The 25,820-nt window shown below is 54.5% G+C and overlaps 8 protein-coding genes across 8 annotated transcripts; 4 read left to right on the top strand and 4 right to left on the bottom strand.

Annotated features, from left to right (window-relative positions):
• Positions 1-68: 68 nt before the first annotated feature.
• Positions 69-1,359, bottom strand: PHYSODRAFT_527426 (hypothetical protein; the record flags this gene model as incomplete). Its single annotated transcript, XM_009538269.1, has 5 exons — positions 69-170; positions 239-627; positions 667-765; positions 870-1,147; positions 1,280-1,359. 5 exons carry the CDS (start codon positions 1,357-1,359, stop codon positions 69-71), a joined length of 948 nt encoding a protein of 315 aa, XP_009536564.1.
• A 378-nt stretch (positions 1,360-1,737) lies between these two features.
• PHYSODRAFT_526119 (hypothetical protein) lies at positions 1,738-2,694 on the top strand (the record flags this gene model as incomplete). Its single annotated transcript, XM_009538268.1, has 2 exons — positions 1,738-2,430; positions 2,509-2,694. The coding sequence occupies 2 exons, from the start codon at positions 1,738-1,740 to the stop codon at positions 2,692-2,694; spliced, it is 879 nt and encodes a 292-aa protein (XP_009536563.1).
• Positions 2,695-2,854: 160 nt separating this feature from the next.
• PHYSODRAFT_288844 (hypothetical protein) lies at positions 2,855-3,565 on the bottom strand (the record flags this gene model as incomplete). Its single annotated transcript, XM_009538267.1, has 1 exon — positions 2,855-3,565. The coding sequence occupies one exon, from the start codon at positions 3,563-3,565 to the stop codon at positions 2,855-2,857; it is 711 nt and encodes a 236-aa protein (XP_009536562.1).
• A 5,893-nt stretch (positions 3,566-9,458) lies between these two features.
• On the bottom strand, positions 9,459-10,631 carry PHYSODRAFT_340178 (hypothetical protein; the record flags this gene model as incomplete). The annotated part of the gene is made up of 1 exon (XM_009538266.1): positions 9,459-10,631. One exon carries the CDS (start codon positions 10,629-10,631, stop codon positions 9,459-9,461), a length of 1,173 nt encoding a protein of 390 aa, XP_009536561.1.
• A 2,069-nt stretch (positions 10,632-12,700) lies between these two features.
• Positions 12,701-14,276, top strand: PHYSODRAFT_565160 (hypothetical protein; the record flags this gene model as incomplete). The annotated part of the gene is made up of 3 exons (XM_009538265.1): positions 12,701-12,904; positions 12,974-12,989; positions 13,059-14,276. The coding sequence occupies exon 3, from the start codon at positions 13,200-13,202 to the stop codon at positions 14,274-14,276; it is 1,077 nt and encodes a 358-aa protein (XP_009536560.1). The 5' UTR covers positions 12,701-12,904; positions 12,974-12,989; positions 13,059-13,199.
• Positions 14,277-15,208: 932 nt separating this feature from the next.
• PHYSODRAFT_306311 (hypothetical protein) lies at positions 15,209-15,682 on the bottom strand (the record flags this gene model as incomplete). The annotated part of the gene is made up of 1 exon (XM_009538264.1): positions 15,209-15,682. The coding sequence occupies one exon, from the start codon at positions 15,680-15,682 to the stop codon at positions 15,209-15,211; it is 474 nt and encodes a 157-aa protein (XP_009536559.1).
• Positions 15,683-16,853: 1,171 nt separating this feature from the next.
• On the top strand, positions 16,854-20,440 carry PHYSODRAFT_340175 (hypothetical protein; the record flags this gene model as incomplete). The annotated part of the gene is made up of 14 exons (XM_009538263.1): positions 16,854-17,030; positions 17,077-17,780; positions 17,870-17,936; positions 18,019-18,205; positions 18,237-18,586; positions 18,612-18,920; positions 18,953-19,171; positions 19,220-19,318; positions 19,348-19,458; positions 19,554-19,664; positions 19,705-19,760; positions 19,809-20,172; positions 20,225-20,265; positions 20,344-20,440. 14 exons carry the CDS (start codon positions 16,854-16,856, stop codon positions 20,438-20,440), a joined length of 2,892 nt encoding a protein of 963 aa, XP_009536558.1.
• A 4,166-nt stretch (positions 20,441-24,606) lies between these two features.
• On the top strand, positions 24,607-25,698 carry PHYSODRAFT_340173 (hypothetical protein; the record flags this gene model as incomplete). Its single annotated transcript, XM_009538262.1, has 2 exons — positions 24,607-24,833; positions 24,945-25,698. The coding sequence occupies 2 exons, from the start codon at positions 24,607-24,609 to the stop codon at positions 25,696-25,698; spliced, it is 981 nt and encodes a 326-aa protein (XP_009536557.1).
• Positions 25,699-25,820: the final 122 nt, after the last annotated feature.

Below are 25,820 nucleotides of genomic sequence, written 5' to 3'. Positions count from 1 at the left end.
TCTTGTTGGTCATGGCAGCAGCGCTATTCTGCCTGTCATAAATACCTTGCTCTCCCTCTCTTTCTAACTCAAGCTGTCAGCGGCTCGAAGGCACCTTCAGTGAGACGGAAGTGATCTCGCAAAATTGGCAGCGCGTCATCCCATTCATCTTCCTTGATAAGCATGAAGTCCTTCATGAATTTACAGTTAACGAAGCAATCACGCATAGAAATAACAGCAGCGGAAGATATTCACTTACCGTGGCGTAGGTGCTGAGGTAAAACACCGTGGTGCCAGCGTTGACGAGCACGCGCGTCTGACCAGCTACAATGCCCGTCTCCGCAAAGCCCAGCTTGGTGTTGCCGATCTGCACAGGCCTCCAGAAATCCGGCGACACGAGCACTCCTTGGTCTCCCTGCTCCATGAGCGCCCTCGCCTCGTCCAGGAAGTTCTCATCACTCGTGACTACTGAAATGTCGTCCCCCGTCTCAGAGTAACTCAAGAACCGCTCTTCCTCCAGCTGCGTCGGCTTGAACAGCAACTCCACCAACGAGTACAAATGCCTCCTCACAAACGTGCGGTTCAATTGGACAAGATGCAGTTTCACGTCCGGCACACTGAGCGGGTGTTGGTGCACCTCCACCGGGTCTTCCTTCTGCTCTGCGTCTTGCTCCGGTAACTCCCCACTCCCCGCAACTCTCAGCTCCTCCCCACTCTCCATCTCAATAGAGCAGAAGCTCTGCAGACACCCGATAGCCGCATCCAAGTCCTCCACCTTCACCAGCACTGCAACAACGACAGCAACAAGAACAACAACAAATAATAACAACCAAATCATAACCACCTACAAAATTATAGCACGATCTTATATACATGTATTCCAGACTCACCATAGTCAGACTGGTACGTCGAGATCTGGAACACACTGATGCCGTGCTTGGCCAGCTCCGTCGTGAGCTGCGTGAGCACCGCCAATTGGCTGAGGAAGGCGCCGGTGCCGGCCGACGCCACCTGCAGCGCCTTCCAGCGCAGCGGCTCGAACTCGAGCGCCCCCTGCGGGAACTTGGCCAGCAGCTGCTCCTCGAACACGAGCGACACCTCGTGCTGCGTCTCCACGTAGCTCAGGAACCGCAGGCGCTCGTGACTATGCTCGTGACTGTGGTCGTGGCTGAGTCGGCGGAGCCCCAGCGACGGCGGGTAGAAGAGCAGCTCCAGCAGCGGCGGCACCAGCGCGGACGCCGAGCGCGGCGCGTTATCAGCCCAAGTTGAAGTTGGCGCGGTGGCGTCACGCGTGACGCACTTGTCCGCGCTGGTGACCACGAGCGTCGTCGAGAGGCAGACGAGCTGCACGTCCGAGCAGGTTGTTGCGGTAGTCGCCATCTTTTCTTGGATCTGAATGCGGTACAAAGGTATCAGATAACCACCCTTCTCTGAATTACTGACGGAATTAGACCAAAAAGATCCGATATATTTGAAAACTGTGCACTGATTAAAGTTCTCTACCACCTATCCTCACTGTGAAATATACAGTCGGATTCGTCTCGATCTTGACCACAAAGCACCACCCCGTCTACGAAATAGCGACCTCGTGTGTGCATTCCCACCCGTATTACCAGTCGTTCTGTCCCCTACTCCTCATCTGTCAGCATCTTGATTTACGAAGGTGCTCACCAGCGGCTGGCGCCAAATCTTCGACCGACCACCACAAAAGCCCGAACTGCCGGACCCAAGCCAAGCCAAGCCAAGCCCAAGCCCATGATGGACCTGGTGGACCGCCTGCTCGACTACGTGGCGACCGTGCCCGCCAGCGAGAGCGTGGACGAGGTCAAGGACCAGCTCAGCGCCTACACGCACCGCGACCTGCGCGCCGCCTGCATGCACCTGGACCTGCAGGTGCCGCGCCGGCTCAACAAGAAGGGCGGCTTCATCGCCACGCTCGTTAACTACTGGAAGGGCGAGGCGCTGCTCTCCAGCACAAAATTGTCGTCGCCCTCGACCCCAGACCCTTCCAGCGCTAAAACGCCGTCTAAATCGCCCGCTGCCAAGGCAAAACCCACCTCCAACACCAATGACAACGCCGTGGACGACGAGGTGCTGGAGCTGGCCAGCTTCGTGCAGCAGTTCCCGGCCGACGGCACCGCCGAGGAGCTGCGCGACCAGCTGAACGGCTGCAAGTCGCGCACGCTGCGCTCCACGTGCGTGCTGCTGGAGCTGCAGCCGCACCGAACAGCCACGAAAGCCAACTTTGTCACTCTCCTGGTCAACCACTGGCAGGGCGCGGGGGCGACAGCCCCGAAGCCCAAGAAGAAGAAGGTGAAGGAGACGTTAGTGACCCCCAAGGCGCCCGCACGGGTGACGGAGCCCAAAGCAACGCCCAAGCCCAAGCAGAAGAGGACGGTTAAGAGGGATGAAGAGGAGAAGGTGAAGCCCAAGAGAACTAGGGCAGAGGAGGTTGTGGAGGGGAAGGAGAAGGCTCCGAAGAAGCAGAAGGAGACGCCCACAGTGCAGGTGCAACGCCGCAGTGCAGAGAGGGTTGAGGACGAGGAAGAGCAGGCTAGAAATGTGATGGCGTCGTCGCTGGAGAAGGCCAAGGTGGTCCAGGAGTGGGCCTCGGCCATTGAGATCCTGTCCCGTGTGGACGGCAGCGACGCGAGCATCTCGTCCATCCGAGTGCTAATCGACGGGGTCATGGACAGCGCCTTGAACGAGCTGTGAGGAGGTTGTTTTGCTACCGTTACGACAGATGTCGTCGCCGATTTTTTTTTCGATTGAGGTTTTCGAGTTTCCCGAGACTGTTTTTCCAACAACAAAGCTCATGGGTTTCATTTGGATTGAGTAGCATTACCGTCGTCAAGACTGCATGCAAACCTTCGGGCTAGTTAAGCCCGGCAATGCGGTACTTGCCGTAATCTTCCGCAATTTCCTCCACACGAGGATATTTCTTCACGATACGGCGCTTGACGCCCATTACTTTCTTGATAACATCATCCGGGGTTTTCTTCTGACTAATCCACGCATTGAACTGCACAGCTTCCAGCTTCTTCGCGGCACTCTTGGAGCTCCGAGTATGCTTCCCCAGTAGAATCATCGTCGCGACGTTTTTCTCTCCAAAAACATTCGTGAGAGCGGTTAACATGGTGCCTTGCGGGCTCTGCGGATTCGTCTTGGCGGCATGATTGGACCAGGCCTTGAAGTTTGGACTCGAGAAAAACTTCACCACCATATTCGTCTCGATGAAGTCGTCCTTGCCAATGGGCATAGTGCTAAGCTTCACCGTCTTGAAGGCTTTACCGAGAGATTCGTCGGCTTTGAGCAGTGCTTGGAGCTCCTTGGTCTTGGTCTTGCTGGACTTGAGCGCGCTCGAAATCTTCTCAAGGCCGGGAATCTTCGCAGAAATGCCCCTCTCTTCGTCCTCTTCCTCATCGGTAGTAGCAACTCGCAGATATCTCGTGGTGAGAATGCCATTCTCAAGCTTCTGAGCCAGAGGGCCAGGTGCCATTAACTGCGAATCCTTGGACGCTGCAAGGGGATTCGCGCTCCATAGGTGCAGAGCAGTAAGCAGAAGGACAATGTGGTAAAAACCCATGACAGGGCTTGGGAGGTGTTCGATTGGCTTGAGGGGAAAACTGGAACTGAGTTGCGAATGGCTCCCAGCTCGAACGGGAAGACTAAAGATTACTACTTGAAGCTTGCCAGTTTACGCTGTGCAACAGTAGTAATATACACAACTGTTCTTACAGTACAGCTTCAAGGACTACTCTAGTTTACGCTGGAAATTGGCAGCTCGAGGAATTTAATACGGTACATCATTGTATGTACCGTATTATATTCCTCGATTGACGGATACGTTTTGGAGCTTGTGCAGCGCGAACCATGGATCGGCAGCTTCGAACACACATTCTTCAAACAATCTGCGCGCCCTAATAAGTACAGTAACATTGACGATTACCTAAAAGATTCGAGTAGCTTTTGAAGCTGAGCAGATAAATTGGCGAGATCCCAAAGACAACGATGGTATCTACAGTAGTAAGAAGAAGAAGAAACTGAAGTGGAGTGTCCTCTTGGTGCTGCTCACGCAGAGATGGAAGCAACGACAACACTCAGCTGGGCGGCAAAAGCCACCTTGTTGGTCGTGTGTATATTCTCAACTGAGGCCTAGATTCTTCTCTTTCACCTTTTGTCTTACTCCAACTGCAAGTAGTATAGTGGGGATCAGTATAATCCGCAACAGCCCCACCTACGGATTCCCATCAACTTGCATCTCCAAATCTTGCCCTTGGCAATAATCCCATTGCAGCTCTGTGTTTTTCAAATGCCGGACGTGCCAATGGCTTTGTAAAAGCATCGGCCACGTTATCAACTCCTGGCACCCGAAGCACGTCAATTTCCTTCAAATCGATGCGCTCACGCACGAAGTGGTGGCGCACATCGATGTGCTTGGTCCGAGAATGAAACACAGGGTTGCTGGCAAGCTTCTTTGCACTTTCGTTGTCAACAAAGACTTGGGATGGCTGAATTTGCTGCACCTGCAGCTCCTTCAGCATTTGGCGCAAGTGCACCACCTCCTGCACCAGTAGACTAAGAGCCTCGGTCGTGTGCAGCGCGACGGGCTTCTCCGTCTGGCTGCTCCACGAAATGACGCTCCCACAAAAATTGAGTCACGTAGCCTGCAACAGACTTTCGATCATCAACTCGATTTGCAAAATCCGCATCTGCGTATGCTCTCAGATGATCATCCAGCTTTTGATCTGACCACGCTAGGCCACCAAGCTGGACCTGTGGCTTTCAGGTAGCGCAATCCACGTTTTGTAGCTCTCCAATGCAACAGACCTGGGTTTTCCAAGAACTGACTGCACTCTCTAACTAGGTAGGCCAGATCGGGCCGGGTACCGAGCATCAGGTACATCAGGCTGCCAACCACAGCACGATATTGCTTCGATCTCATCAGTTGCCTTTCATCGTTTTCGGTCGGACACATGGCCTTGCTCAGCTTCAGATCCGCCGTGCTCGGCGTCTTGCAGCCATTGCAGTCCTGCATGTTGAACCGCTTGAGCACGGTCTCGGCATACTTCTGCTGACCAATGAGCATCGTTCTCTCGGCCCGGTTCCGCGTGATCTCCCAGCCTAGAATGTAGTGTAACTCCCCGAGATCCTTCATCGCAAACCGGTCCTCGAACATCTTCTTCATCTTGTTGATGAGCTCCATCGACGGAGCAAACAAAATCAGATCATCAACATAGAGAGGGATGAAGACCAACTGCCCATCAATTACTTTAACAGCCACGCAGGCCTCCGACTGCAGCATCGTGAAGCCCTGCTCCTCCAAGAACGACTTGAGCAGCTGAAACCACACTCTGGGCGCCTGCTTCAAGCCGTACAGGCTCTTCTTCAATCTGCACACCCAGTCCTCTTTGCATTTCACTTTGTAGCCTTCAGGCTGCTCCATATAGACCTCCACGTCAATTGCCCCATTCAAGAAAGCAGTAGTGACATCCATCTGATGCACTTCATAATCCCAGACAGCCGCCAGTGTCAAGAGAACACGCAGTGTCTCCAGCCTCACAACAGGCGAGTACACCTCTAGGTAGTCGATACCATAAATCTGCATGAAGCCCTTGATCACGAGCCTCGCTTTGAATCTTTCGATCTCTCCGTTCGCTAGATACTTGACGCGAAAGATCCAGCGATTCTGCAGCACTTTCATGTGCTTCTCACGCGGCACTAACTCGCAGGTATCGTTCTTCATCAACGAATCAAACTCATCATCAGCTGCATTTTTCCATTGCAATGAGTGCTCACTCTCCATAGCGCCACCGAAAGTATCTGGCTCTTCAAACTCGCCAGTACTCATGCAGCAATAGTCCTCCCACCATGCAAGGATCAACTCGTTCGCCATAGTACGTTGCAACTCAGCTCGTGCTTTCCTCCATCCAGCAGGCAACGAGTTCACATCATCATCTGGATTTGTATTTTCGTAGGCAATGTAGACGTAATCACCGAACCACGTGGGCGGTTTACTTACCCAACCGCTCCGTGTCACTGGAGGGCTTTAGGGCGAGTGCCTCTCGGGCCTGTGTACTCACGAAGTGCTGTGCAAGGAGGTGTTGATAGACGCCCCACACTTGCAGCATCACTCGACACTTGGCTGTCCGAGTCGGCCCGCTCAGCAGCCGATGACCTGCTGTCCACCTCTTCCACCTCTTGACTCCCTGGTAGAGCCCTCGTCTCCTCAGCAGCCGGTTCCTTGTGCCGCCCACTGCTGCATTTCCTCTTTCTCCTTCTTTTGGAATTGCCTGGCACGCACTCACCTCGCAGGTGGTCTGCCTCATGTCCATTGACACGTTCCTCATCACGTTCTGCCACCTTGCTAGAACGATCACATCCAGATGCTGTAGAGCTCACTCCACGTCCTTCATCTCGTTCTACCACCTTGCTAGAACGTCCACTTTCAAACACCGCAAACCGCACTCTCTTTGGTCGAGGCGCTGCGGCATCACCACCGGGGCCTCTCTTCTTGGACCCACATGCCCCATCTGACCGGACATCTTGCTCAACTGCCCCACCTGGTCGGTCATCACATCGGGTGTCATCAGCCCCACCAGGCCGATAATCATCTCCGTCTCTGGAGTTGCTGGCCCCACCAGTCCAGCAATCTCCATCATCACGATAACTACCTCCATCATTTGAGTCATCATGCATTTCATCCAGCATTGGCTCAATGTCATCCTCTACTGATTGATCAACGCCTAAATATTCTTTACCGGAGGCTGCACGTGGCGTTGATGCCGAGTCCATGAGCAATCGACCAGCTTTATTCTCATAGAACACGACAGTATGGCTGTAGAAGGCCTTGTTGGTCTTGCTATCGAGCAAGCGATAGCCTCGCTTCTCTCGCGAATATCCAACGAAGACCGCCTCCCGTGCTTTCGCCTGCATCTTCCGTCTCTCCACCTTGTCGATTGACGACAGGACGGCGCAGCCGAACGTCCGCAACTTCTCATAAGCAGGAGTCTGACGGTGCCATACTGCATACGGTACCTCCATGCCTCGAACCGAGCTTGGCATAATGTTCACGGAGTATGCAGCTGTCATCGCTGCCTCACCCCACATCACTTCAGGCAGGTCGAAGTGCACGAGCATGCATCGCATTTTCTCCGTAATGGTGCGGACCATTCTCTCCGCGACACCATTTTGCTCCGGACTATGCTTGATGCTGCTGTCAAACTCCATACCATACTTCGTGTCACACGTACTTTGCAGCTTCTTGAACTCCTTTGCATTGTCTGACCTTAGCGCTTTCATTCTGATATGCTGCTGCGTCTTGACGCGTTGATAGTACTCCTCAAACTCTGGTACACTTCCGAACGATGCTCCAGAAGATACACGGTGACAAACCGACTCGCATCATCAACGAACACGGCAAAGTACCGTTTACCACCGTAGAAGTGCTCTGCATACGGACCCCAAGCGTCCACATGGACCTTTTCGCCAACTAACCACTCGCGGGTCTGTGTCCGAGACTTCTTCATGCTCTTCCTCGTAAGTTTCCCCTTCACACAGGTCTCGCAATTAAAACCCACCGGGATACGCAAGTTCACATGACTGATCATGGTTGAACAGCGCATTAAACGCGTTCTTGCCAGGGTGCCCCAATCTCGAATGCCACAGCTCCAAACTACTCACTCGAGCTGGTAGCGCCACCATGGCTACCTCTTGGGGTCTCTCCAACTTCAAGCGATAGAGATTGGTATAATCAACTTGAGCGGTAGTCACACCAGCCTGCAAGATAACATCAGCGCGATCTGCCTCATCAAAGTGCACCTTCACACGATCACGTTCAGGCAGATATTGGTTCAGTTGCCGTCGCACAGAATAGAGACTGCACTGCAGCTCTGGAGCATAACGAACTCCTCGCAGCGTCAGTGAGCACCTCCCACCAGTAGTCTCCAGCTCTTTAACCACAGTACCAATACCCTCAACCCCAGCGAGTTCTTTCCTCCAACTCGAATCCGGGCGCTAAGAGGCGTGAACTCCATGAAATCAGTGAGCTGGTTCGAAATATGACTCGATGCACCAGAGTCCAGGTACCAGTTATCATGGGCTTTGTCTGCGACCGGCTTTTTCATTTTCATCACTTGAAGAATAACATACGCGCTGTCATCACTTTCATTAGCGTAGATACTCGTTTCAGCAGCCTTAGCACTCTTTCCTCCACTCATCTTTACGCGCTTCTGAGCTTGGGTGCTGCTGCGATCCCGGCTGGAGGTCGCTTGCCAAGAAACGGGCAATCAAACACATGATGCCCTGCTTCATGGCAGTGATAACAAGCACCACCTGGCTTTTGTCCACTGCCGGCTTGGCCACGTCCAGTTCCACGTCCACCACCTTGGCTCCCGCGACCGCCAGAACCACGTCCACCACCGGAACCGCGCCCGTGTCCTCCAGATCGACCACCACGTCCACGGCCGCGACCTCGTCCTCGACCTCTTCCTCCACCAGCAAAGAACGCCTTTTCTTCATCATGGTTGTCCTTTCCGCCCTCTGCTTTCCGACCTTGGCGATGGTCGTAAGCCATCTCCAATGCGAGTTCAAGTTGTTCACAATTAGGAGGATCATCAGCATTTTGGGGCTTGTGACTGGCGAGAAACGTCTGTACAACATGATCATATTCGCGCGGCAGAGATCCAATCAATAGTACTGGCTTCACATACTCGTCCACAGGACGCCCGACTCCAGCAATGGTCTCCATCAGCCGACGCATCTCGCTCAGGTGATCTGGCACATTGCCGTTGGGAGCGAGCCGTAGCCGGCTGAGCTTGGCCCCCTCCTCAGCGTACTTCAGGTACGTCTTGCCCGTAAATCTCTTTTTCAGGCGCTCCATGACACGAAACGGGGTGGGTTCATACTTCACAGTCTTCATTATGTGATTCGTCATTGCGTCGTAGATGATCTCCTTGGCGTGGGCCATCTCGCTCGTCCACGTCGCGTGCGCCTCTGCCTCCTTGCTCTCGTCTGGCTCGAGCAAGTCCTCCATGCAGTACTTCCACAGCTTCTTCCTCTCCAGCTTGAGCTTGTCTCGCTCGTGCCAGACCTCGTAGTCCTTGCCGTCAAACGGCGCGATCGTCCTCTTCTCCTCGTGTGACTCCTTGGGCGTCTTCTTCTGATCCGCCATGACGTCCTAGTTGCTGTGCTCCCCACGCGTGAGCCTTGGGCTCATAACCTGAAGTGGAGTGTCCTCTTGGTGCTGCTCACGCAGAGATGGAAGCAACGACAACACTTAGCTGGGCGGCAAAAGCCACCTTGTTGGTCGTGTGTATATTCTCAACTGAGGCCTAGATTCTTCTCTTTCACCTTTTGTCTTACTCCAGCTGCAAGTAGTATAGTGGGGATCAGTATAATCCGCAACAGAAACAAAACAAACTTGAAATTGGCCAACGTCTATCGACCTACGGTGCAACCTAAACTACAAAGCACTGGTATTAGCCCTGGGTGCTGTAGGATGTTTCGGACGAGTTGCTGGACGAAGCGTAGCCCAAGGCTCCACTGAAGTTGACACCCTGCTGCACGGCCATCAACTTGGCACGCGCGATGTCAACGGCATCCATGCTCGTCACCTCACTGATGCAGGCCGTGCAAAACGTCACCTTGCGCTGGCTCATCTTCAAGTCCGGGTCCACGAAGCTAAGCTTCCTGACGATCTTGCACGCGCTGCAGACGTAGCCAAAGCACAGCTTACACGAGCTGCCACCCTTCCCGAGCAGACGTCCACCGGATGGGGACTTACACGTGACACAGTTGCTGCTAGTGCTCGGAGTGCCGCGCAATTTAGATTCCTCGTAGCGCATCTCTAGCATGTACGACAGCTTGCGCATCTGACCGCTGTATGCGTAGTCCAGACTTCCCAAGAACAGATCGGCCAAGACCGAAGGCACCATCTTGCGGACCAGACCATCGTCCACAGGGTCGATGATGCCCGTCGCGTACATCTCCATTGTGTTGTTGCTGACCTGGCGCCAGTACGCGATGAACGATATGTTGCCACGCACGCGGCTCGGCAGCGAGTGGGTCTGCGGGAAGTTGACTGAGTGCAGCAAGCTGTAGCCAAAGCGCTCGCCCGCCGTGTTCTTGATGATGCCGATGCCTTCGACATAGACATAGTCGCGGTTCTTGACGAAACCCGTCGACTTGAAGGGGATATCAAGCTCCATCCATTTGACGACGAGCGACTGGAACGGGTTCTCGAGCGTCGGCATGACCACGCCGTCGAGCACGGCGGCGGCGCTGAAGCTGTCGGTGTACGAGGCCTTGAGTCGCATGGTCTCGAGGTCTTCGCTGATGATGCCGAACATGAGGTCGTCCACCTTGCCCTCCTTCGTGCCGACGCAGAGGATCGTGGGCAGTCCTCCACCCGTGGCCTCGTCAGGCTTTGCCAAGCCAACGCTGTCGCGCCGCTCCGAGTAGACCTTGAGTCCTTCCTTCTCCTTGAGCGTCTTCCAGCGACGCGGGTCCACCTTTCGACCGGAGTTCATGAACTTCATGCACTGCTCGAGGCTGGACACGATGTACGTGTTGGCGAGGTCCTGGAGCGAGGCCTTGTCGGCCTCGTTGAGGGCGAGCTCCGGGAACGGGTTGACGGTGTATCGCTCCTTCATCTCTTGTATTGGTGATCTGTGGTGACTGTAGCTTCTGAGGTGGTGACTTGTGAAGTGTACGCTCGGACAGGCGTTGCTTGCCAAGGCGGATGAGGTGTCGTGCACGACTCGAGAAGCACTAGCAAAAGGACGAATGGCAGTTCGATAATCTGTTAAATGCGGCGAGGAGCCACTTGTCGTGCTCCTTTTCGTAACCTGGTGAGTCGGTCGACGGATATGCTCTTGTCTAGTGAACAGCTATTTTGCCGTCTATGCTTATTACAACGCGCTGAAACCTTGGATTAGCCTTTGTCCTGTCCCCTACAAGCTGATATGCTCGTTGCTACAGATGGCCCTCTTACCAAGAATTTCGTTAGTTAGAGTACTAAAACAATACTCTGCCTGCACTGCAGACACCCTGATTCTTACCTGACTCCCTCCTCAAGACAGCAATGGACTTGTAACGTCCAAGAAACTGCATGAACAGTGCAGCGCATTCAGCCCCCACTATCGACACGTCGTTCGAATTCAAACCAAGTTCAATTCGATTTTACAGCGTCTTCAAGATAGGTACTCAGTACAAACATGTCGTTATCTCCACTCCGAGTGCCCTTCTTCTTGCACCGCGTCGGAGGGAGATCGTTAACACAAGCTGCTCACCTAAGCACCTAGGGAGCGTCTCGGTAAGCAGGGTCTCTTCCAGTGTGAGGCCGTTCAGTGTCGACCAGAGTTACTGGCCTGCACGCATGGCTAGGATAGGGATGGCTAGGAGGAAACGTTATAAGCACTAGTGGTCAGGTAGCCCCACTAGCTGTTTCCAGCTCGTAAGCCCGGTTATATACAGCAGGCAGCAAGAGCCCTTCGCACACTGGCACATGCGAGCCCCGCGCCACTCGGCCGAGGTGCTCCAACACCGCAGCCCCCGTGGTCTCTCTCCACAGTCCTGCCGCCCTACTCGAACACTGCCCTCATCTGTGCACTGGCCTACCACTGCCATACCTTCGCTATTGCCGTCGCTTTGGCCGACGCTCTTCGTCGCTGCTCCAAAGACCGGAAACCCGTGCGTTCGGCGCAACTCGTGTATATTAGTCTTGACTCTCCACAATCCTGTGGAAAACCACAACTGAGGGTCGAGTCGGCCGACCGCCGCTCGGTATCCTCCTACTCAATCCTATCCCCGCTGTATCTACTCCTACGCACGGGCGCCTGCCTACCTACTGGACCTCTCCCTCTTCGACTCCTTCTCCATGCTCGTGGCCTCACAGCCTCACGTTCCTGTCCTTGATCTCGCCTCTCCTCGCTCGTATACTTCTTCGCCCTTGTCCCGGCGTGTCGCCCACGCACTGCGATCTTCTGTCGTCGCCATCGCCGACTTCAACCTCCCACTGCTTGCTAAACGACCGCCTTCAGCCGGTGGCACTAGTCCACTGGCTTGCCCTCTTCACCACACGCCTCCTGCCGTACACCACGACCCGATCTGGCCGATGTCCACCACACTACTCGTCTGTCAAGTCGATCACCAGCGCGCGATCGTCTGGCGTTGCCTGTTCGTGGCCCTTCGTCACGTGACAGGCCATCCAACTACAAACTATTAAACGAATCATCGACCAGCATGGAAACAGATTCAGAAGCTGCAGCAGCGCGCAGCATTGGGTGTAGATAGCCGACTAAACCGCAACAAATTCAAATTCAAAGCATGGAAACAGATTCAAGCTTCAGCTTGTACTGGTGCACTTATCCTTGTACATTGGGAACTTGCCGCACCAGTGTTGTATTCCACACTGTCGAAAAGTAGTCGACTATATAGTTTAAATCTATTGAGAAATCAGACGCATATCGGTAACCAATCTTCTTCCTGATTCTTTCAGTAATTACTCCTCTCAGCCAGATCAAAGAGCTCAGCAAGAAGGTCCTTTGTACGCCTATTGCATTGCAATCGGCTGTAAGCTTAGATCTCTGCGACTTTCGAAAGCACAACAGTTGTGATAGTACCCGTAGAAAAGGATCTACCTACATGTGCTCAATAATCACAAAATCAAAGAACGTTTTTGAGGGTGTTAATAGAAGTGGCAAATGCATGGTGTCAAAGCGATACACTCACACGGTGCCGCTGATTCCTGACCCGCAATCAACAGGATAACTTATCTTGTCGGTTAAAGCTCCTTCTCTCTACTAAGTATGTGCTGTACTGTGTGGTACAGAAGCGTCTTCTCCGTGCTGGATGCACGCCATCGTGGCAGATTTTCTCATGGCCAACAAATAAATGGAGCACCAAGCCACTCCACAAATGACCGGTGCGTCCATCTGAAAGTCCCGCAAATTATTGAGCATAAACAGCAAAATAGCCCTTCTCTATATCCCAGATGACCGACGCAACGGGTAAAAGGAGCACAACTATTGTACACTTTTACCCCGTTTGTACTGTATTGACAGATTAACGTTGTACAGTACAGTACAGCAAGTCCTTCTCTCTTCTATCTCTGTGATCGTCACAGAAGCGCTCCTCGACCAACAGTGGTGAGTCCACTTCAGAAGCTACCACCTCGGTAGCTACCGGTACAGTATCACCACAGATCATCCATACAAGAGATGAAGGAGCGATACACCGTCAACCCGTTCCCGGAGCTCGCCCTCAACGAGGCCGACAAGGCCTCGCTCCAGGACCTCGCCAACACGTACATCGTGTCCAGCCTCGAGCAGTGCATGAAGTTCATGAACTCCGGTCGAAAGGTGGACCCGCGTCGCTGGAAGACGCTCAAGGAGAAGGAAGGACTCAAGGTCTACTCGGAGCGGCGCGACAGCGTTGGCTTGGCAAAGCCTGACGAGGCCACGGGTGGAGGACTGCCCACGATCCTCTGCGTCGGCACGAAGGAGGGCAAGGTGGACGACCTCATGTTCGGCATCATCAGCGAAGACCTCGAGACCATGCGACTCAAGGCCTCGTACACCGACAGCTTCAGCGCCGCCGCCGTGCTCGACGGCGTGGTCATGCCGACGCTCGAGAACCCGTTCCAGTCGCTCGTCGTCAAATGGATGGAGCTTGATATCCCCTTCAAGTCGACGGGTTTCGTCAAGAACCGCGACTATGTCTATGTCGAAGGCATCGGCATCGTCAAGAACGCGGCGGGCGAGCGCTTTGGCTACAGCTTGCTGCACTCAGTCAACTTCCCGCAGACCCACTCGCTGCCGAGCCGCGTGCGTGGCAACATCTCGTTCATCGCGTACTGGCGCCAGGTCGGCAACAACACCATGGAGATGTACGCGACGGGCATCATCGACCCTGCCGATGACGGTCTCATCCGCAAGCTTGTGCTCCCGGTCGTGGCCAACCTGTTCTTGGGAAGTCTTGACTACGCGTACTGCGGCCAGATGCGTAAGCTTTCCTTCATGCTCGAGAAGCGCTACGCGGAGTCGAAGTTACGCGGAGCTCCGAACAAGTCCAATGCTTGCATCACGTGCACGTCCCCAGTCGGACGTCGGCTTGGAGACTTTGGCAAGACCAACAGCACGTGCAAATTATGTTTTGGCTTCGTGTGCAGCGCGTGCAAGATCGTGAGGAAGTTGAGCTTCGTGGATCCAGACTTGAAGATGGCGCAGCGCAAGGTGACGTTTTGCACGGCGTGCATCAGTGAGGTGATGCCGTTGACATCGCGCGTGCCAAGTTGATGGCCGTCCAGCAGGGCGCCCACCTCAATGGAGCCCCAAGTTTTTCTTCCTCTTGTAACTCGTCCGAAACATCCTACAGTACCCTGGGCTGATCGGAATCGGTAGATACAAGAGATCGGAGGTTGAGTATGTAGGGGCCCTACATAGGGGCCCTACAGTAGGGCCTACACTAAGTCACCTGGCATGTTTTTATTCAACCACGAGATCACGGCTCCTACACGCACTGTTTCGTGATATTGCTTAGGAAACCGCTCTGGGAGGGCACACAGGTCGACGAAGTGAAGCTGAATCGTACATATTTCGAGTTGCTAAGGTTGAAAGAATGAAACCAGGCCAAAGAGTAGTGGGCATTCACTCATCAGAGATATCCAACATAAGTACCAATAGGTAATGGTGTTGAGCAGCGACCAGTGCTACAGCGTACTGGTAGCATTACGTGCCCCGCGAAAGGGGATGCTTGTTATCTGCGCATTACCTTTGTTTGAGCACATTGAAAATCACAGCTCTCACGCCCTAACACTGTTAGGCTAACAGTATGACTTGCTAACTGCTTTGTTCAATCCACGGCGTAGTATTTGTGTGAAGTTGTAATGGCGAAATTCCAGACTAGCGAAGCTCTAGTCGCTCGTCGACTACCATAAGAAAAATACATGTACTACCCAAGCAAAAGGTTGAAAAAGCGATAATCGGCACTTTTAAAGCTATCTGCTTATGATATTACACGGCATCCGTAGTGACCAGGAGAGGGTCAACTAAAGAGTATGCGTTGGTTGCAATTGCACAGAGCGAAGAGGAGCTTACTGAGCTGGAGATGGCTGGCCAAAGTTTGTAAAGGCCAAAGTTTGTAAAGGCCAAACCAACTAACGTACCAGTCAGCGCAAGCAGGATGAGGACCATGCCAGCTCCAATGCCCAGGTTCTATTTGTTTTGCTTCACGAAGGCCCACAACCTTTTCGCTTTGGCAGGATCTTTGCCGACAGCCGCAACGATGTCACCTTTAGTGACCTTAACGCTAGATTTCTCCAGCTTAGCCGGCGCCGTCGCAAAATCAGGATCGTTGACAACTTCTTCATAAAATTGGGGTTCGCCAGGAGATCCGGGTCCTTTTCCAACGCAACCCCTGTTTTTTTCACGCCAGGGAGGTTCATAGCTGCTACCACGTTAGGATCCTCGCGCAGGTTGCCGAGCTTGTTACTGAGCTTGTTTCCGAGACCGGTCTTCTTGTTGAAAAAACCTTTGAGTTTCGAAGTAAAGGAGAACGCGCTTCTCTCCTCGATTGCGTCCCCGTGGAAGTTGCTGGCTTCGTCGTCATGGTTGGGATGAGTGGTTCCACGGCCCACTTGCGTCGCGTTGGATGCTGCGATGAGCGTGGCCATAAGTAGTAGCAGGAAGCGGACGAGTTGCATTCTACGTCTTCGACAAAGTTGGCCTGGTTTGGGGAGGTGCGTGGGGTCTTGGAGAGATATTTGAAAATGCCAATGACGAGAAAAAATCTTCTCGGTTAATTGATCTTCTACTGTAGAATTGATGTGTAAGCTCACCGTATTTTAATACTTCTACCGGTAGTACAGAAAAGGTTGTTGGGATGATCACATGCCTCTAAAATGGTCGGCAAAATAACTGCAAAGCACAATACCGGTATGTGAATAAAACTTGCATGTAACGACAGTTCTAAACGAACTGCGAATTAATAAATAGCTGCTACACATTTGCCTATTTCCAAATTTTTATTAATACCAAAAGTCTCTACAAATCTCTACACGCCAAACGGGCTTGTATGTGACCTAAGTGAGACCTAACTGCTCTGTGACCTGTTATAAATCCTTTGCGCATCAATGTATCCATTACTCCGATTTACACCCCCAGTCCAATCGAAAGTACGATATACTGTACACGTCCACATTCGCACACGTCTCGAGCGTGCGCCGCCGTGTCTACGTCATCTCGTTGGGCATGTCTTCTGCGACGCAGACAACGCCGTGATGACCTGCTCCATCCTGCAGATCATCGTGTAGTCAGCGGGGTCTTCCGAACGAATCTTGTGACGAAAGTAACCCAATCGGATCAACGGGATGCCTCGTCTGACTAATTTGACCCGATCCGGCAGTGAATCGCCTGATTCCGATCGACGCCGACTCCGAGTCGATTGGATCCGCTCGTCGATATGTGATTACAAAGGTAAAACCTTTTGTAATAGCTTATAGTCCAGATCATAAATAGAGGTGGATTCATATAGAAAGGTCCTCAGAAGCATCTAATTGGCTTAAAACAAGCGATTAAGAACCAATAAGATATGTGCTCTCTTTATCCTCATACACGTTTGATACTCCATCCCAAGGGGTCGACTCGGACTGCAGCTGACACTACCTGCGCACGCCTGCGGCTCCTGCAGGTTTTCGCTCGCCCTGTTGGCCCTACGACTTCACCCGAGCGCTTCCCCGCGAGCGTTCTTCTTGAGGATCGCGGGACTGGAGAGCAAGAGCAGCGCCTGGCGCCACAGCGAGCGCGAGGGCTCGCGACCGGCCTCCCTCGGACTCATTTGCGCGCAGCTGAAAGAAGGTCGCGGATGCCGGCCCGATGCTGGTCGAGAGCGTTCGCAAGATGGAACACGTGCTCAAGGTCATCGAGGCGGCCAAGCGTCGCACCATGATGCACATGACCGGCTTCGCGGCTACGCTGACGCTGCTGAAGCAGGCGCTGGAGGCCCTATTCGCGAAGACCGACGCCAACCAGATGCGCATCCTGCACTCACGGGTTCGCTGTCGTACTTGCCGCTGTTGGCTCCTTTCCACACACACAGCTGCTGACTGAGGCCAAGCCGAAGCAGGTCCAGGACGTTGAGCGTGTCAAGTGCGCCATCAAGGACAGCCAGCTGCAGCTGCCTGAGTACGCTACGAGCGAGGAGACTACCAACCTGCAGACGGTGGACGACGTTGTCGATGAACTTATTAACATACCGTTGCTGCAGCTCGTTGACTGGACTGCGACGTGGGCAAAGATCGCGGAGCACCACTCGAGCGCGACTCACGTGCTGGAGTTTGGACCTGACCTTGGCGTGGCGAAGCTGAGCGACAAGTTCGCGGAAGGCCTGGGCATCGAGGCGGTGATGGCGACCGCCAAGCACCCCGTCATGAGCACATCGACGAAGTACACCCCTCACATCGGCCTGCAGCAGTTCATCGACGCTACGCCGACCTTAACTCCTGCCGAGGTGATGTGGGCGAAGAAGTTCGGCCCGCATGTGACTGCGTCGGGCGGGCTCTACAACAGGTTCACGCACGCGCTGAACAAGCCCCCCATCATGGTCGCGGGTATGAAGCCCACGACGAGCCTGGAATGTATTGACCTCGTTGCAGCAATCCAGAACGCGGGTTTCCACGGCGAGCTTGCGGCGGGTGGCCTGTCGCGCCCGAACATCTTCGAGGACGCGGTGAACGAGCTGGTGTCGAAGATAAAGCTTGGTCTTGGCATCGCGATCAACATGCTGTACCTGAACGCGAAGCAGTGAGGCTTCCAGTTCCCCATGGTTCTTCGTATGCGCCACAGTCCTCGAAGCTGTGGTGGCCACCAGCGCGGCCGCCAGTCCACGGCAGCATCACGGTCATCGACGGCATCACCGCGGCAATCTTCAGCACCGCGTGGATACCGTCCACCGAACCGGTCTTGAAGTACACCACCTTGATGTCAACGGCCTCCATCTGCGACATCATCTCAAGCGCACGCTCCTGCGTTGGGATACCAGCGCCTTCCACCAGCCGATGGAGGAGACGTCGCCGCCATCCGTCGCGTGTCGAACGTGCTGCTGCTGGTGGGCTCTGGCTTCGGCAACTGGAAGGACTCGAAGCAGTACCTCACGGGCGAGTGGAGTCTGGCGCGGCCACCTGCACAAGAAGCCTGCGGATGGTATCCTGATGGGCTCTCGCGTGATGGTCGCGAAGGAGGCTGCGACCGCGCCGGCAGTGAAGAAGCTGCTGGTGGACACTCCTGGTATCGAGTCGGGGCTGGAGTGGGAGACGAGCTACACGGGCGTCGTGGGCGGCGTTGTCACGGTGACATCGGAGCTGGGCGAACCGATCCACGTGGTGGCCAACCGCTGCGCGCTGCTGTGGAAGGAGTTCAACGACAAGTACTTCTCGATCCCGCGCGAACAGGTGGAGCTGGCGCTCCGCCTGAACAAGCAGGACATCATCGCGCACCTGAACGCGGACTACCAGAAGCCTTACTTCGGCTGTAAGCGCAACGTCGAGACCGGCGAGGTTGTCCCGACGGAGCTGGAGGAGATGTCGTACGGAGACGTGTTGACGCGACTGGTCGACTTGACCTACGTGGAGGTAGAAGGCAAGCCGCAGCGCTGGGTGGAACGACACGTACGTCTCGCGCGTGAGCAAGTTCATCACGCGCACGGAGGAGCGTTTCCGTCACGAGAGCGCTGGCGCACTGTTTGACCAGTCGGAGCTCAAGTCAAACCCGCGCGAAACGCTGAGCGCATTCATTGCGAAGTACCCTGCGACGGTGTCGACGCTGATGTCGGTGCCGGACTGCGACTTCTTCCTGGAGCTGTGCCGCATGGGTGGCAAGCCGGTGAACTTCGTGCCTGCGATCGACACGGAATCCAGGACAAGGTTCAAGATGGGACTCTCTGTGGTACTCGGAGGAATTGGATTCGGTGTCGGGAGTCCGACGAGCAGCGCGTGTTCATCCTGCAGGACCCCGTGGCTGTCCGCTACGGCACGGAGGTGGACGAGCCCGAGGTGGATATTCAGGGAGGCATCAATACTGGCTTCATCAACGTCGTGAAGGAGAGCGGTGCGATTGCTGCCGCACCGGTTGCTGCTGCCAAGCCGATTGTGGACATCGCCGGTGCTGAGGTCACGAAGAGCGAAGGCAGTGTGGAGGTGTCGATCTCCACTGAGGAGGACACCGTTCTGTCTGCTGACGAGTAGATTGCGGCGCTCGCCGCGTCCGTGCGCGACAAGGACTGGCTGGAGGCGCTTATCCTGTCAACTCACGTCGTGGAGAAGAAGATGCGGCTTGTGATCCCGGTGCGTCTTCTCCCTCCGGCGGCCATAAGTACGTGATCGATGTCGCCGGTGTTCGCGTGTTCGACAGCCCCATCGACATCTCGGGCCCCGTAATTGAGATCACGAAGAAGGAGGCGTCGATTGCCGTTGTGGTGAACGAGGTTCGCCTGGCGGAAGACTGGCGTCGTGGCGCTGTAGATGACGTTCCAGTACTACCCTGAGCTGCCATGCTCGATCCACGCTGAGGGCCAGCAAGGACGAGGAGGGTGCCCCCGCCGACTTCGTGACGATCGTGCCGTGGCGTCCGCAGATCCGGTCGGTGTTCACGAAGGAGGTGAAGGCCAACCTGCTGGGCCTGGTGCACCTGGTGCACCTGAAACACGTACAAGCTGCTGGCATTGCACAAGGCGTCCGCGACGTTCCTGCCTGACGACGACATCGTGACTCACGATGCTCACGATTCGTGAGCATGTCAAACGTCGGCAGTCTCCCCATCATCGCCAGCGGCAAGAACGTGCACGGTGGTCCTCATTTCGCGCAAGACGGTGGGCGAGCAACTGGAGGAGGTGCTGTTGCCGCTGGTGGAGCTGCACAGCGAGTTCCTGATCCGCGGATCGTTCAATGACTTTGAGCCGATGTTTTTGATCGACAAGCCGACGGACGATTTCGTGACCAAGCGCCAGGAGGATGTGGAGATCCTGAAGGCGAAGTCATGGCTGAAGCTTGCTGCCGAGGCCTCGGTGAGAGTCTGTGACCTCTTGTCGTTTGAGCTGACGGCGAAGAAGCATTACGCGTCCATCAACTCACTGAGCTTCGTGGAGGCTTCGGTCGTGCTGTGCCGTGAAGAGGCTGGTTCGAAGATGGAGACCGGCACGGTCGATTCAAGAGGAGGTGAATGCGAGCCCTGTGGTGGCGTTCCTGCGCTAGGTGCAGTATGGTATGATGAAGCAGGCGCCGATGGCGTTTGGGTTCGACCAACCGAGGACTCCTGGTAGCGGTCCATACCCATGGTAACCCCGGCAGAGCCCTGGTCATCGCGAGACCAGGTGCCCTGGTGGTATTCACCTGCGCACGACGTTCGGTCTCTTCATCCTCGAGATGGTGCGGAAGAAACAGAAGTCCATTACGGCGCACTTTTGGTGAACCAGTAGCCCCTGAATCTGGCGACTATGCGGTTCTCACGAGTACTTGGAGTTCTCGTACTTCGAGAACATACACGAGGGAACGAAGAGCCCATAAGTTGTGGAAGCGCAGGACTAGATGCAGTTGCAGTTCACGACAAAGGCTTAGCCTATGTGGAGCTATTGATGTACAAGCTTACACTTGATTAAGACGCAAGTGATTAAGACGCAAGTGCCCCTGTTCTAGAAGGGCAGAGGACTCTGCTGCGTGAAGATTTCAACCCTTCCGACGGCGACGAACTTGGGGGTGCGCACAGCACGTCGGTGACTTAGTGCGTGGGGTGGCCGTCTCCTTCGGTGCAGAAATGTGGGCTTTGCTCGAGCTTCGTGACGTTGTTGGCGGCCGTCTAAAACTCGTGGGCGACATCGGCGTTTTACTTGAAGGGCAGACTGGAAGTTGTGACCAAAACTATGCTTCCAGTTGGAGTACAGACTCGTACGAGTTCGAGGCGCGTGGAACGGGTGCTGCTTGTTCATGTGGTTCACGAGCGCCATGTCGGTGTACTCGATGCGGGCGTTCGCGGACGCTGGCAGCTCCGCCGTCGACAACCCGCCCGTGATCATGAATAGGGCCGACTTTGTGGGCAGCTGGAATGGACTGGATCTGTTGGATATGTGCTACATATTATGTAGTCGATTGGAGGATGGCCCGGACTTGGAGAGCTCAAGTTGAACTCGAGGACCACACGAGCTCTGGCCAGTAGCACGGTCGGCGCGAGAGGAACGAGGTCGAACTGGTCGACAGTCATCTTGTTCTCGCATGTGGTAGCCGTGGATTTCGGGAGGATTCTGCAGCGCAGAACTATGGATAACGAAGGCTTCACGATAGAATTATTGAGTCTAGACGGCTTCGAACCGAACCTCGCCTACAGCAGAGTCGTCGAAATGAATTGCACTGGAGGGATGATGAATCAATAGCGTGTATTTGGTTTGATATGGGTCCCTATGGAGGTGATGCGTGGGTAATGACTATTCGCTGGTCCCGTCGGCTTCAAGTTTGAGAGTTGCTTCGTTGAAATCCAGAAACGATTGCAGCTCAGAGATGGCTGTGACGGCGTCGTCACCGAGGCGTGCGCGTCGTTTGCTCACGGTTGTACCAGCTGCTGAAAAAGCCTGCTCGCTAGGAACTGAAGTCGCCATGACAGCAAGAAAGTCACGCGCCATGAGCTGAATTCTTGGAACTGGTCCAAGCTTCTCATCCACGCGCAAACTTCGTGGCTGCTCGTCTTGGAGCTCATTGTTTTGTCGCGATGAGCCATCCAACGGTCCAGCTCTGACGCGAATGATTCTCCTTCGAAGCTGGCAGGCTCGTCAGACCCGAACGTGTCGTCGATCAGCTGGAATAACGCCTCTCCAAGTGCAGCGTCGCGTTCTTCCTGCTGGCTGAGACGAGGGCTGCTTGCCTCTTGTTGCTGGCGCTCGAATCGGGCTTTGTAGGATGAGCCATACTCGTCCAAGACGTACTGCCGGATGGTACCCATGTCGTCAACTATGCTTGGGAGAAGTGACTTTGCCCGTGGATCCAAAACAGCGGCTATCTGAGCTTCGCGACTCTTTACATGCGCCGTGTACTCGCCTAGTTTCGACTTGAATACCGTCGCGAAGTCTGCAGTGAAGCTGGAGTTAGCATGGAGCGCCACCTTGGCAGCGTGATTGGAGATGAGCGTAAAGACGACCACAGCCATGCCAAAGGTTGGATAGTTTTTTTCAGACATCATGGTAGTTGCGGCCTTTACGGGTGTGAGGAAACTGCAGAACTCGGTCAGCATTGCCCAGGCTTCGTCTCCGAGAGAATAAGCAAGCCGGTCGTCGGCTTTGATGGCGTAGTCCGTGTAACCTTCGTGACCTTCACGGATGCGGTGGAGCAGTTCCTCAATCGGCTTGCGCAGGTGGATGGCTGACAGCACCATTTCCCAGGTGCTATTCCAACGAGTAACGCAGTCGAGTTCAGGCTGACGAAAGGTTACCTTCAACACCTTGCACGCCCTTTTCAGCTCTTCGTTCAGCGCAATCGATTCCGTCAGCTTCTTCAGTACATCTCGAATATGGCCAATACTCGTGTCTATGATGGAGCACACCTTTAGGCCTTCTTTCACAGCCAACTGCAATACATGTGCGAGACATCGCACTTGAAAGACATCGTGTGGCTCGGAAAGCATTGCGCTTGATTCAGCCGTCATGGCAGCAGCTGACGACGGCATCGTCGCTTCAGCGTGCGCTTCAACTTCATGAGGCAGCTTTGCCTTGATCGACCGCACCATGCTTGCATTGTTCGTAGCATTGTCGGTAGTGATCGCCCAGATAGTGTGTAGAAGCGTTCCATCCATGGATTTCACAACGTCAAGGAGGTGGTCAGCTAGCCGAACACCAGTATGGGGGTATTCCGCGCGTATGAATCCTATGATGACGGATCGCAGGTTCCAGTTGGCGTCAATCCAGTGCAGCGGCACCACCATGTAGCCTTTTTTCGCTGGGGACGTCCACAAATCTGTGGTAATACTCGTACAACTCGCACCAACATCCTCTAAAATGAGGCAGCGCAGGATGATCTTCCGAGCCAGGTTTTTCTCCACCTTCCAGCGCTGGATTGCGTGGCTTCGGACTGTCTGGCGGCAAGGTACCTTGTAGGACGGCTGTAATGTTGCGCAGAAAGCGATGGACTTGGGCTGCTCGACGGCCAAAAATGGCTGAGCGTTCGACACGACCCAGTCAACCAGAGCTTGATCGGCGTCGGCTTTGCTGAAGTCACTCCCTAGGCGCTGTTTCACCATACGTTCGAAGCCATGGTAGAATAGATCCGTCTGCCTTGATGTGCTTGCATCCGTACCACCGCCGTACTCGTCTCCGTGGTATTGCTTGAGATGGTTACGCATTGTTGTGTGAGCCGTCGAGTTCCAGACCTGTGTTTTGCCCTCACGCTCGCAGCACTTGCAGGAGTATCTGCCATTACCAAGCTCTTTGATAAATGGCCAGACGTCGGAACGCTTGCGTGACCTCAGCTCGCTGGAGGTAGTGGATCTTTCTACAGCGTTGTTGTGGCCTTCATCATCAGCATCATGGATATCTTCGTCGTCAACGAGAGTGTCGCCTTGCGCGTCTGCCATCCTTGGTCACGGTCGCAACGAAGCAACTCAGAGGGCTCAAGGCCAGATTATGTATCCGGATCCGGATAAGCACTTCCGTTCGATTCAAGTCGACTGGGTATCGACCTGCGTTTTAATGATTTACCTGCTATAACTAGTTTAATGCCAATGTATCGAAAAACCAAATCTCGCAGGTCTTAAGCCTGTTCGATTTGTATTGGATCGAGTCGGATTCAGACGATTCGATCGATTTGAGGGACGTGTCGACTTGAGATCGTGCAAATCCGATTGAATTGCGATACCGAATCGTAACGATTAAATTCTTAGCACCACTAGACGAAAGCATAGCCAATTACAACAAGAACTAGCCGTACTACATAAGTACTACTAGTCGTATTTTTATCGCAAGGTAAATTCTTGCCTAAACGCACGTTGCTACGCTGGAACACGAGGAGCCCCCCCCTCGCGTTTTGGCCCACTGATCCCATCAAGGTCAAGCCTGAGCGTTTCTTAAACGCCGGCCACCCTCGCTTCTACTGCACCTGCCCTCGTGCAGGATTCTCATGCCCTTTTTGTCGCAGTTGGCCTTGTTGAACTCGCATCCATTCTGGTAGGTGACGCCATTGCTTGCACAAACTAGAGGCAGGCTTGGGTTCTCGCACGTACTTAAGTAATGTAGGGAACTCTTGAGCAGCTAAAACCGAGGTCAGCGGAGGTCTCGACGAGCAGGAGCGAGGCGATTACGGCTGCAATGGCGAACTTCATGGCTTCGAGCTTTGGGTGTGTGGTGGGAGGTCTTCAGGTCTGGTGGGCACAGCGAGGCTTCCGGAAGTGTAGCTGTCGTGCGTTGATGGTAAATACCGATGTGAATAGGACCACAGCTCTGTTGTATGATAGCGCTGCAGGGGATCCGCTAAGGAGGGCCCTCGTAATAGAGTCGACATTTGGGAAACAGCCGATTGTGACAAACGCACATTTGGGTCATTCGTAATAGGTACATGTACCAAAACGAGAGCTCGGTTCATAAAGCACTCTCCCACCTCTCATGCGTGTCCACCGCGCCTTCTTCGCCTGGGCATCCCAGCTACAGCAAGGGCAGGGAGTGTCTGCCCAGGCGAAGGTTTTCGCTCAAGAAGAGCTCGACGGCGCGCATGAGGCTGCAGTCACCAAGGCATGGCTCAGCAATCGCGCCGGCAAGGCCCTGCGCACGAAGTGGAAGGCGCTAACGCCAGAAGAGAGAGAGAGCTTCTTGCAGAGCACTGCTAACGACACGTTCCCTCTGGAAAAAGCGCCCAACGGGGTGCTAGACTAGCGCCAAGATGGCGCTCGTTACCCACATCGAGCCCGCGCTGCTATCACTTCGACTGACTCGCGCGTTGGTAGAACCTGCGACGCCCCAGTTCAAGCGCCCGAGTCGGCGGCCGACCAGGCTCTGGCCAAGCTTCTACGACAGCGCAATCAGCTCTGTGGCTCTGTGGCGCGAGCCGCGATGTCGGCAGAGCTGGCTGCTATGGCGATGGCTGTTCGGAAGCGTGATGCCGATGGTGTTGCTGAGTCTGCTGCCGCGGTTATTGAGTGCTTGGGTGCGCAAGTGGCTGGCAGCTTCTCGGCAGGAGCACGAGACATATTACTCGTGTTGATGCGGGATACGGCGGCTCATGTATCTGCCACGAGATCGTATAATTTGTTGCTTTGTGACTCTGAAGCGATGGAAGCTCATGAAATGACGCGAGACTCGGCTCGAGAGGCCGTGGCAACGTTGCGCGACTTTACAACCGACTACAGCGGCGTCAACCCAAGATTTAAGGAGGCTGTGGACAACCAAGTGCCGTTCAATCCCCGATATGCTAGGTATTTGGGATCCCTCGCTTGGCAGAGCCAGCTTGACTCGGGTGGCAACGCTGTGCCGGTAAATGGATCGGATTCTTCCTGTACTGGTGATTTGGGAGCAGAGCCTGAGCTGGATGAAGAAGCTGCCTCCTCGCTGCATTCTGCATCTGATCCAGACCTGCCGGTCCCGGTCCCTAATTCTGACGGAGCGATAGCTGATTCCGCCCTCTCGATGGTCGTCATGAGCGACAAGATCGCTAATACTACGCCAGCTTCGGCGCATGTGAACTCATCGCCTCGCCCATAACTTCCTCGCAGGGGCCCAAGCTCAAAATAGCGAACCTGTGACTACGTGGCCTCTACTGCTCATGCGACCGGTATCCTTCGGGTCGAAGGAAATATCGTGGCTTCAGTCAAGAAAAGGCCAAG

Source organism: Phytophthora sojae (genome assembly GCF_000149755.1).
Source record: "Phytophthora sojae unplaced genomic scaffold PHYSOscaffold_11, whole genome shotgun sequence".
Lineage (NCBI taxonomy): Eukaryota > Oomycota > Peronosporomycetes > Peronosporales > Peronosporaceae > Phytophthora > Phytophthora sojae.
The sequence above is the reverse complement of the archived record's forward strand: the minus strand, read 5'-3'. Positions and strand labels throughout refer to the sequence as shown.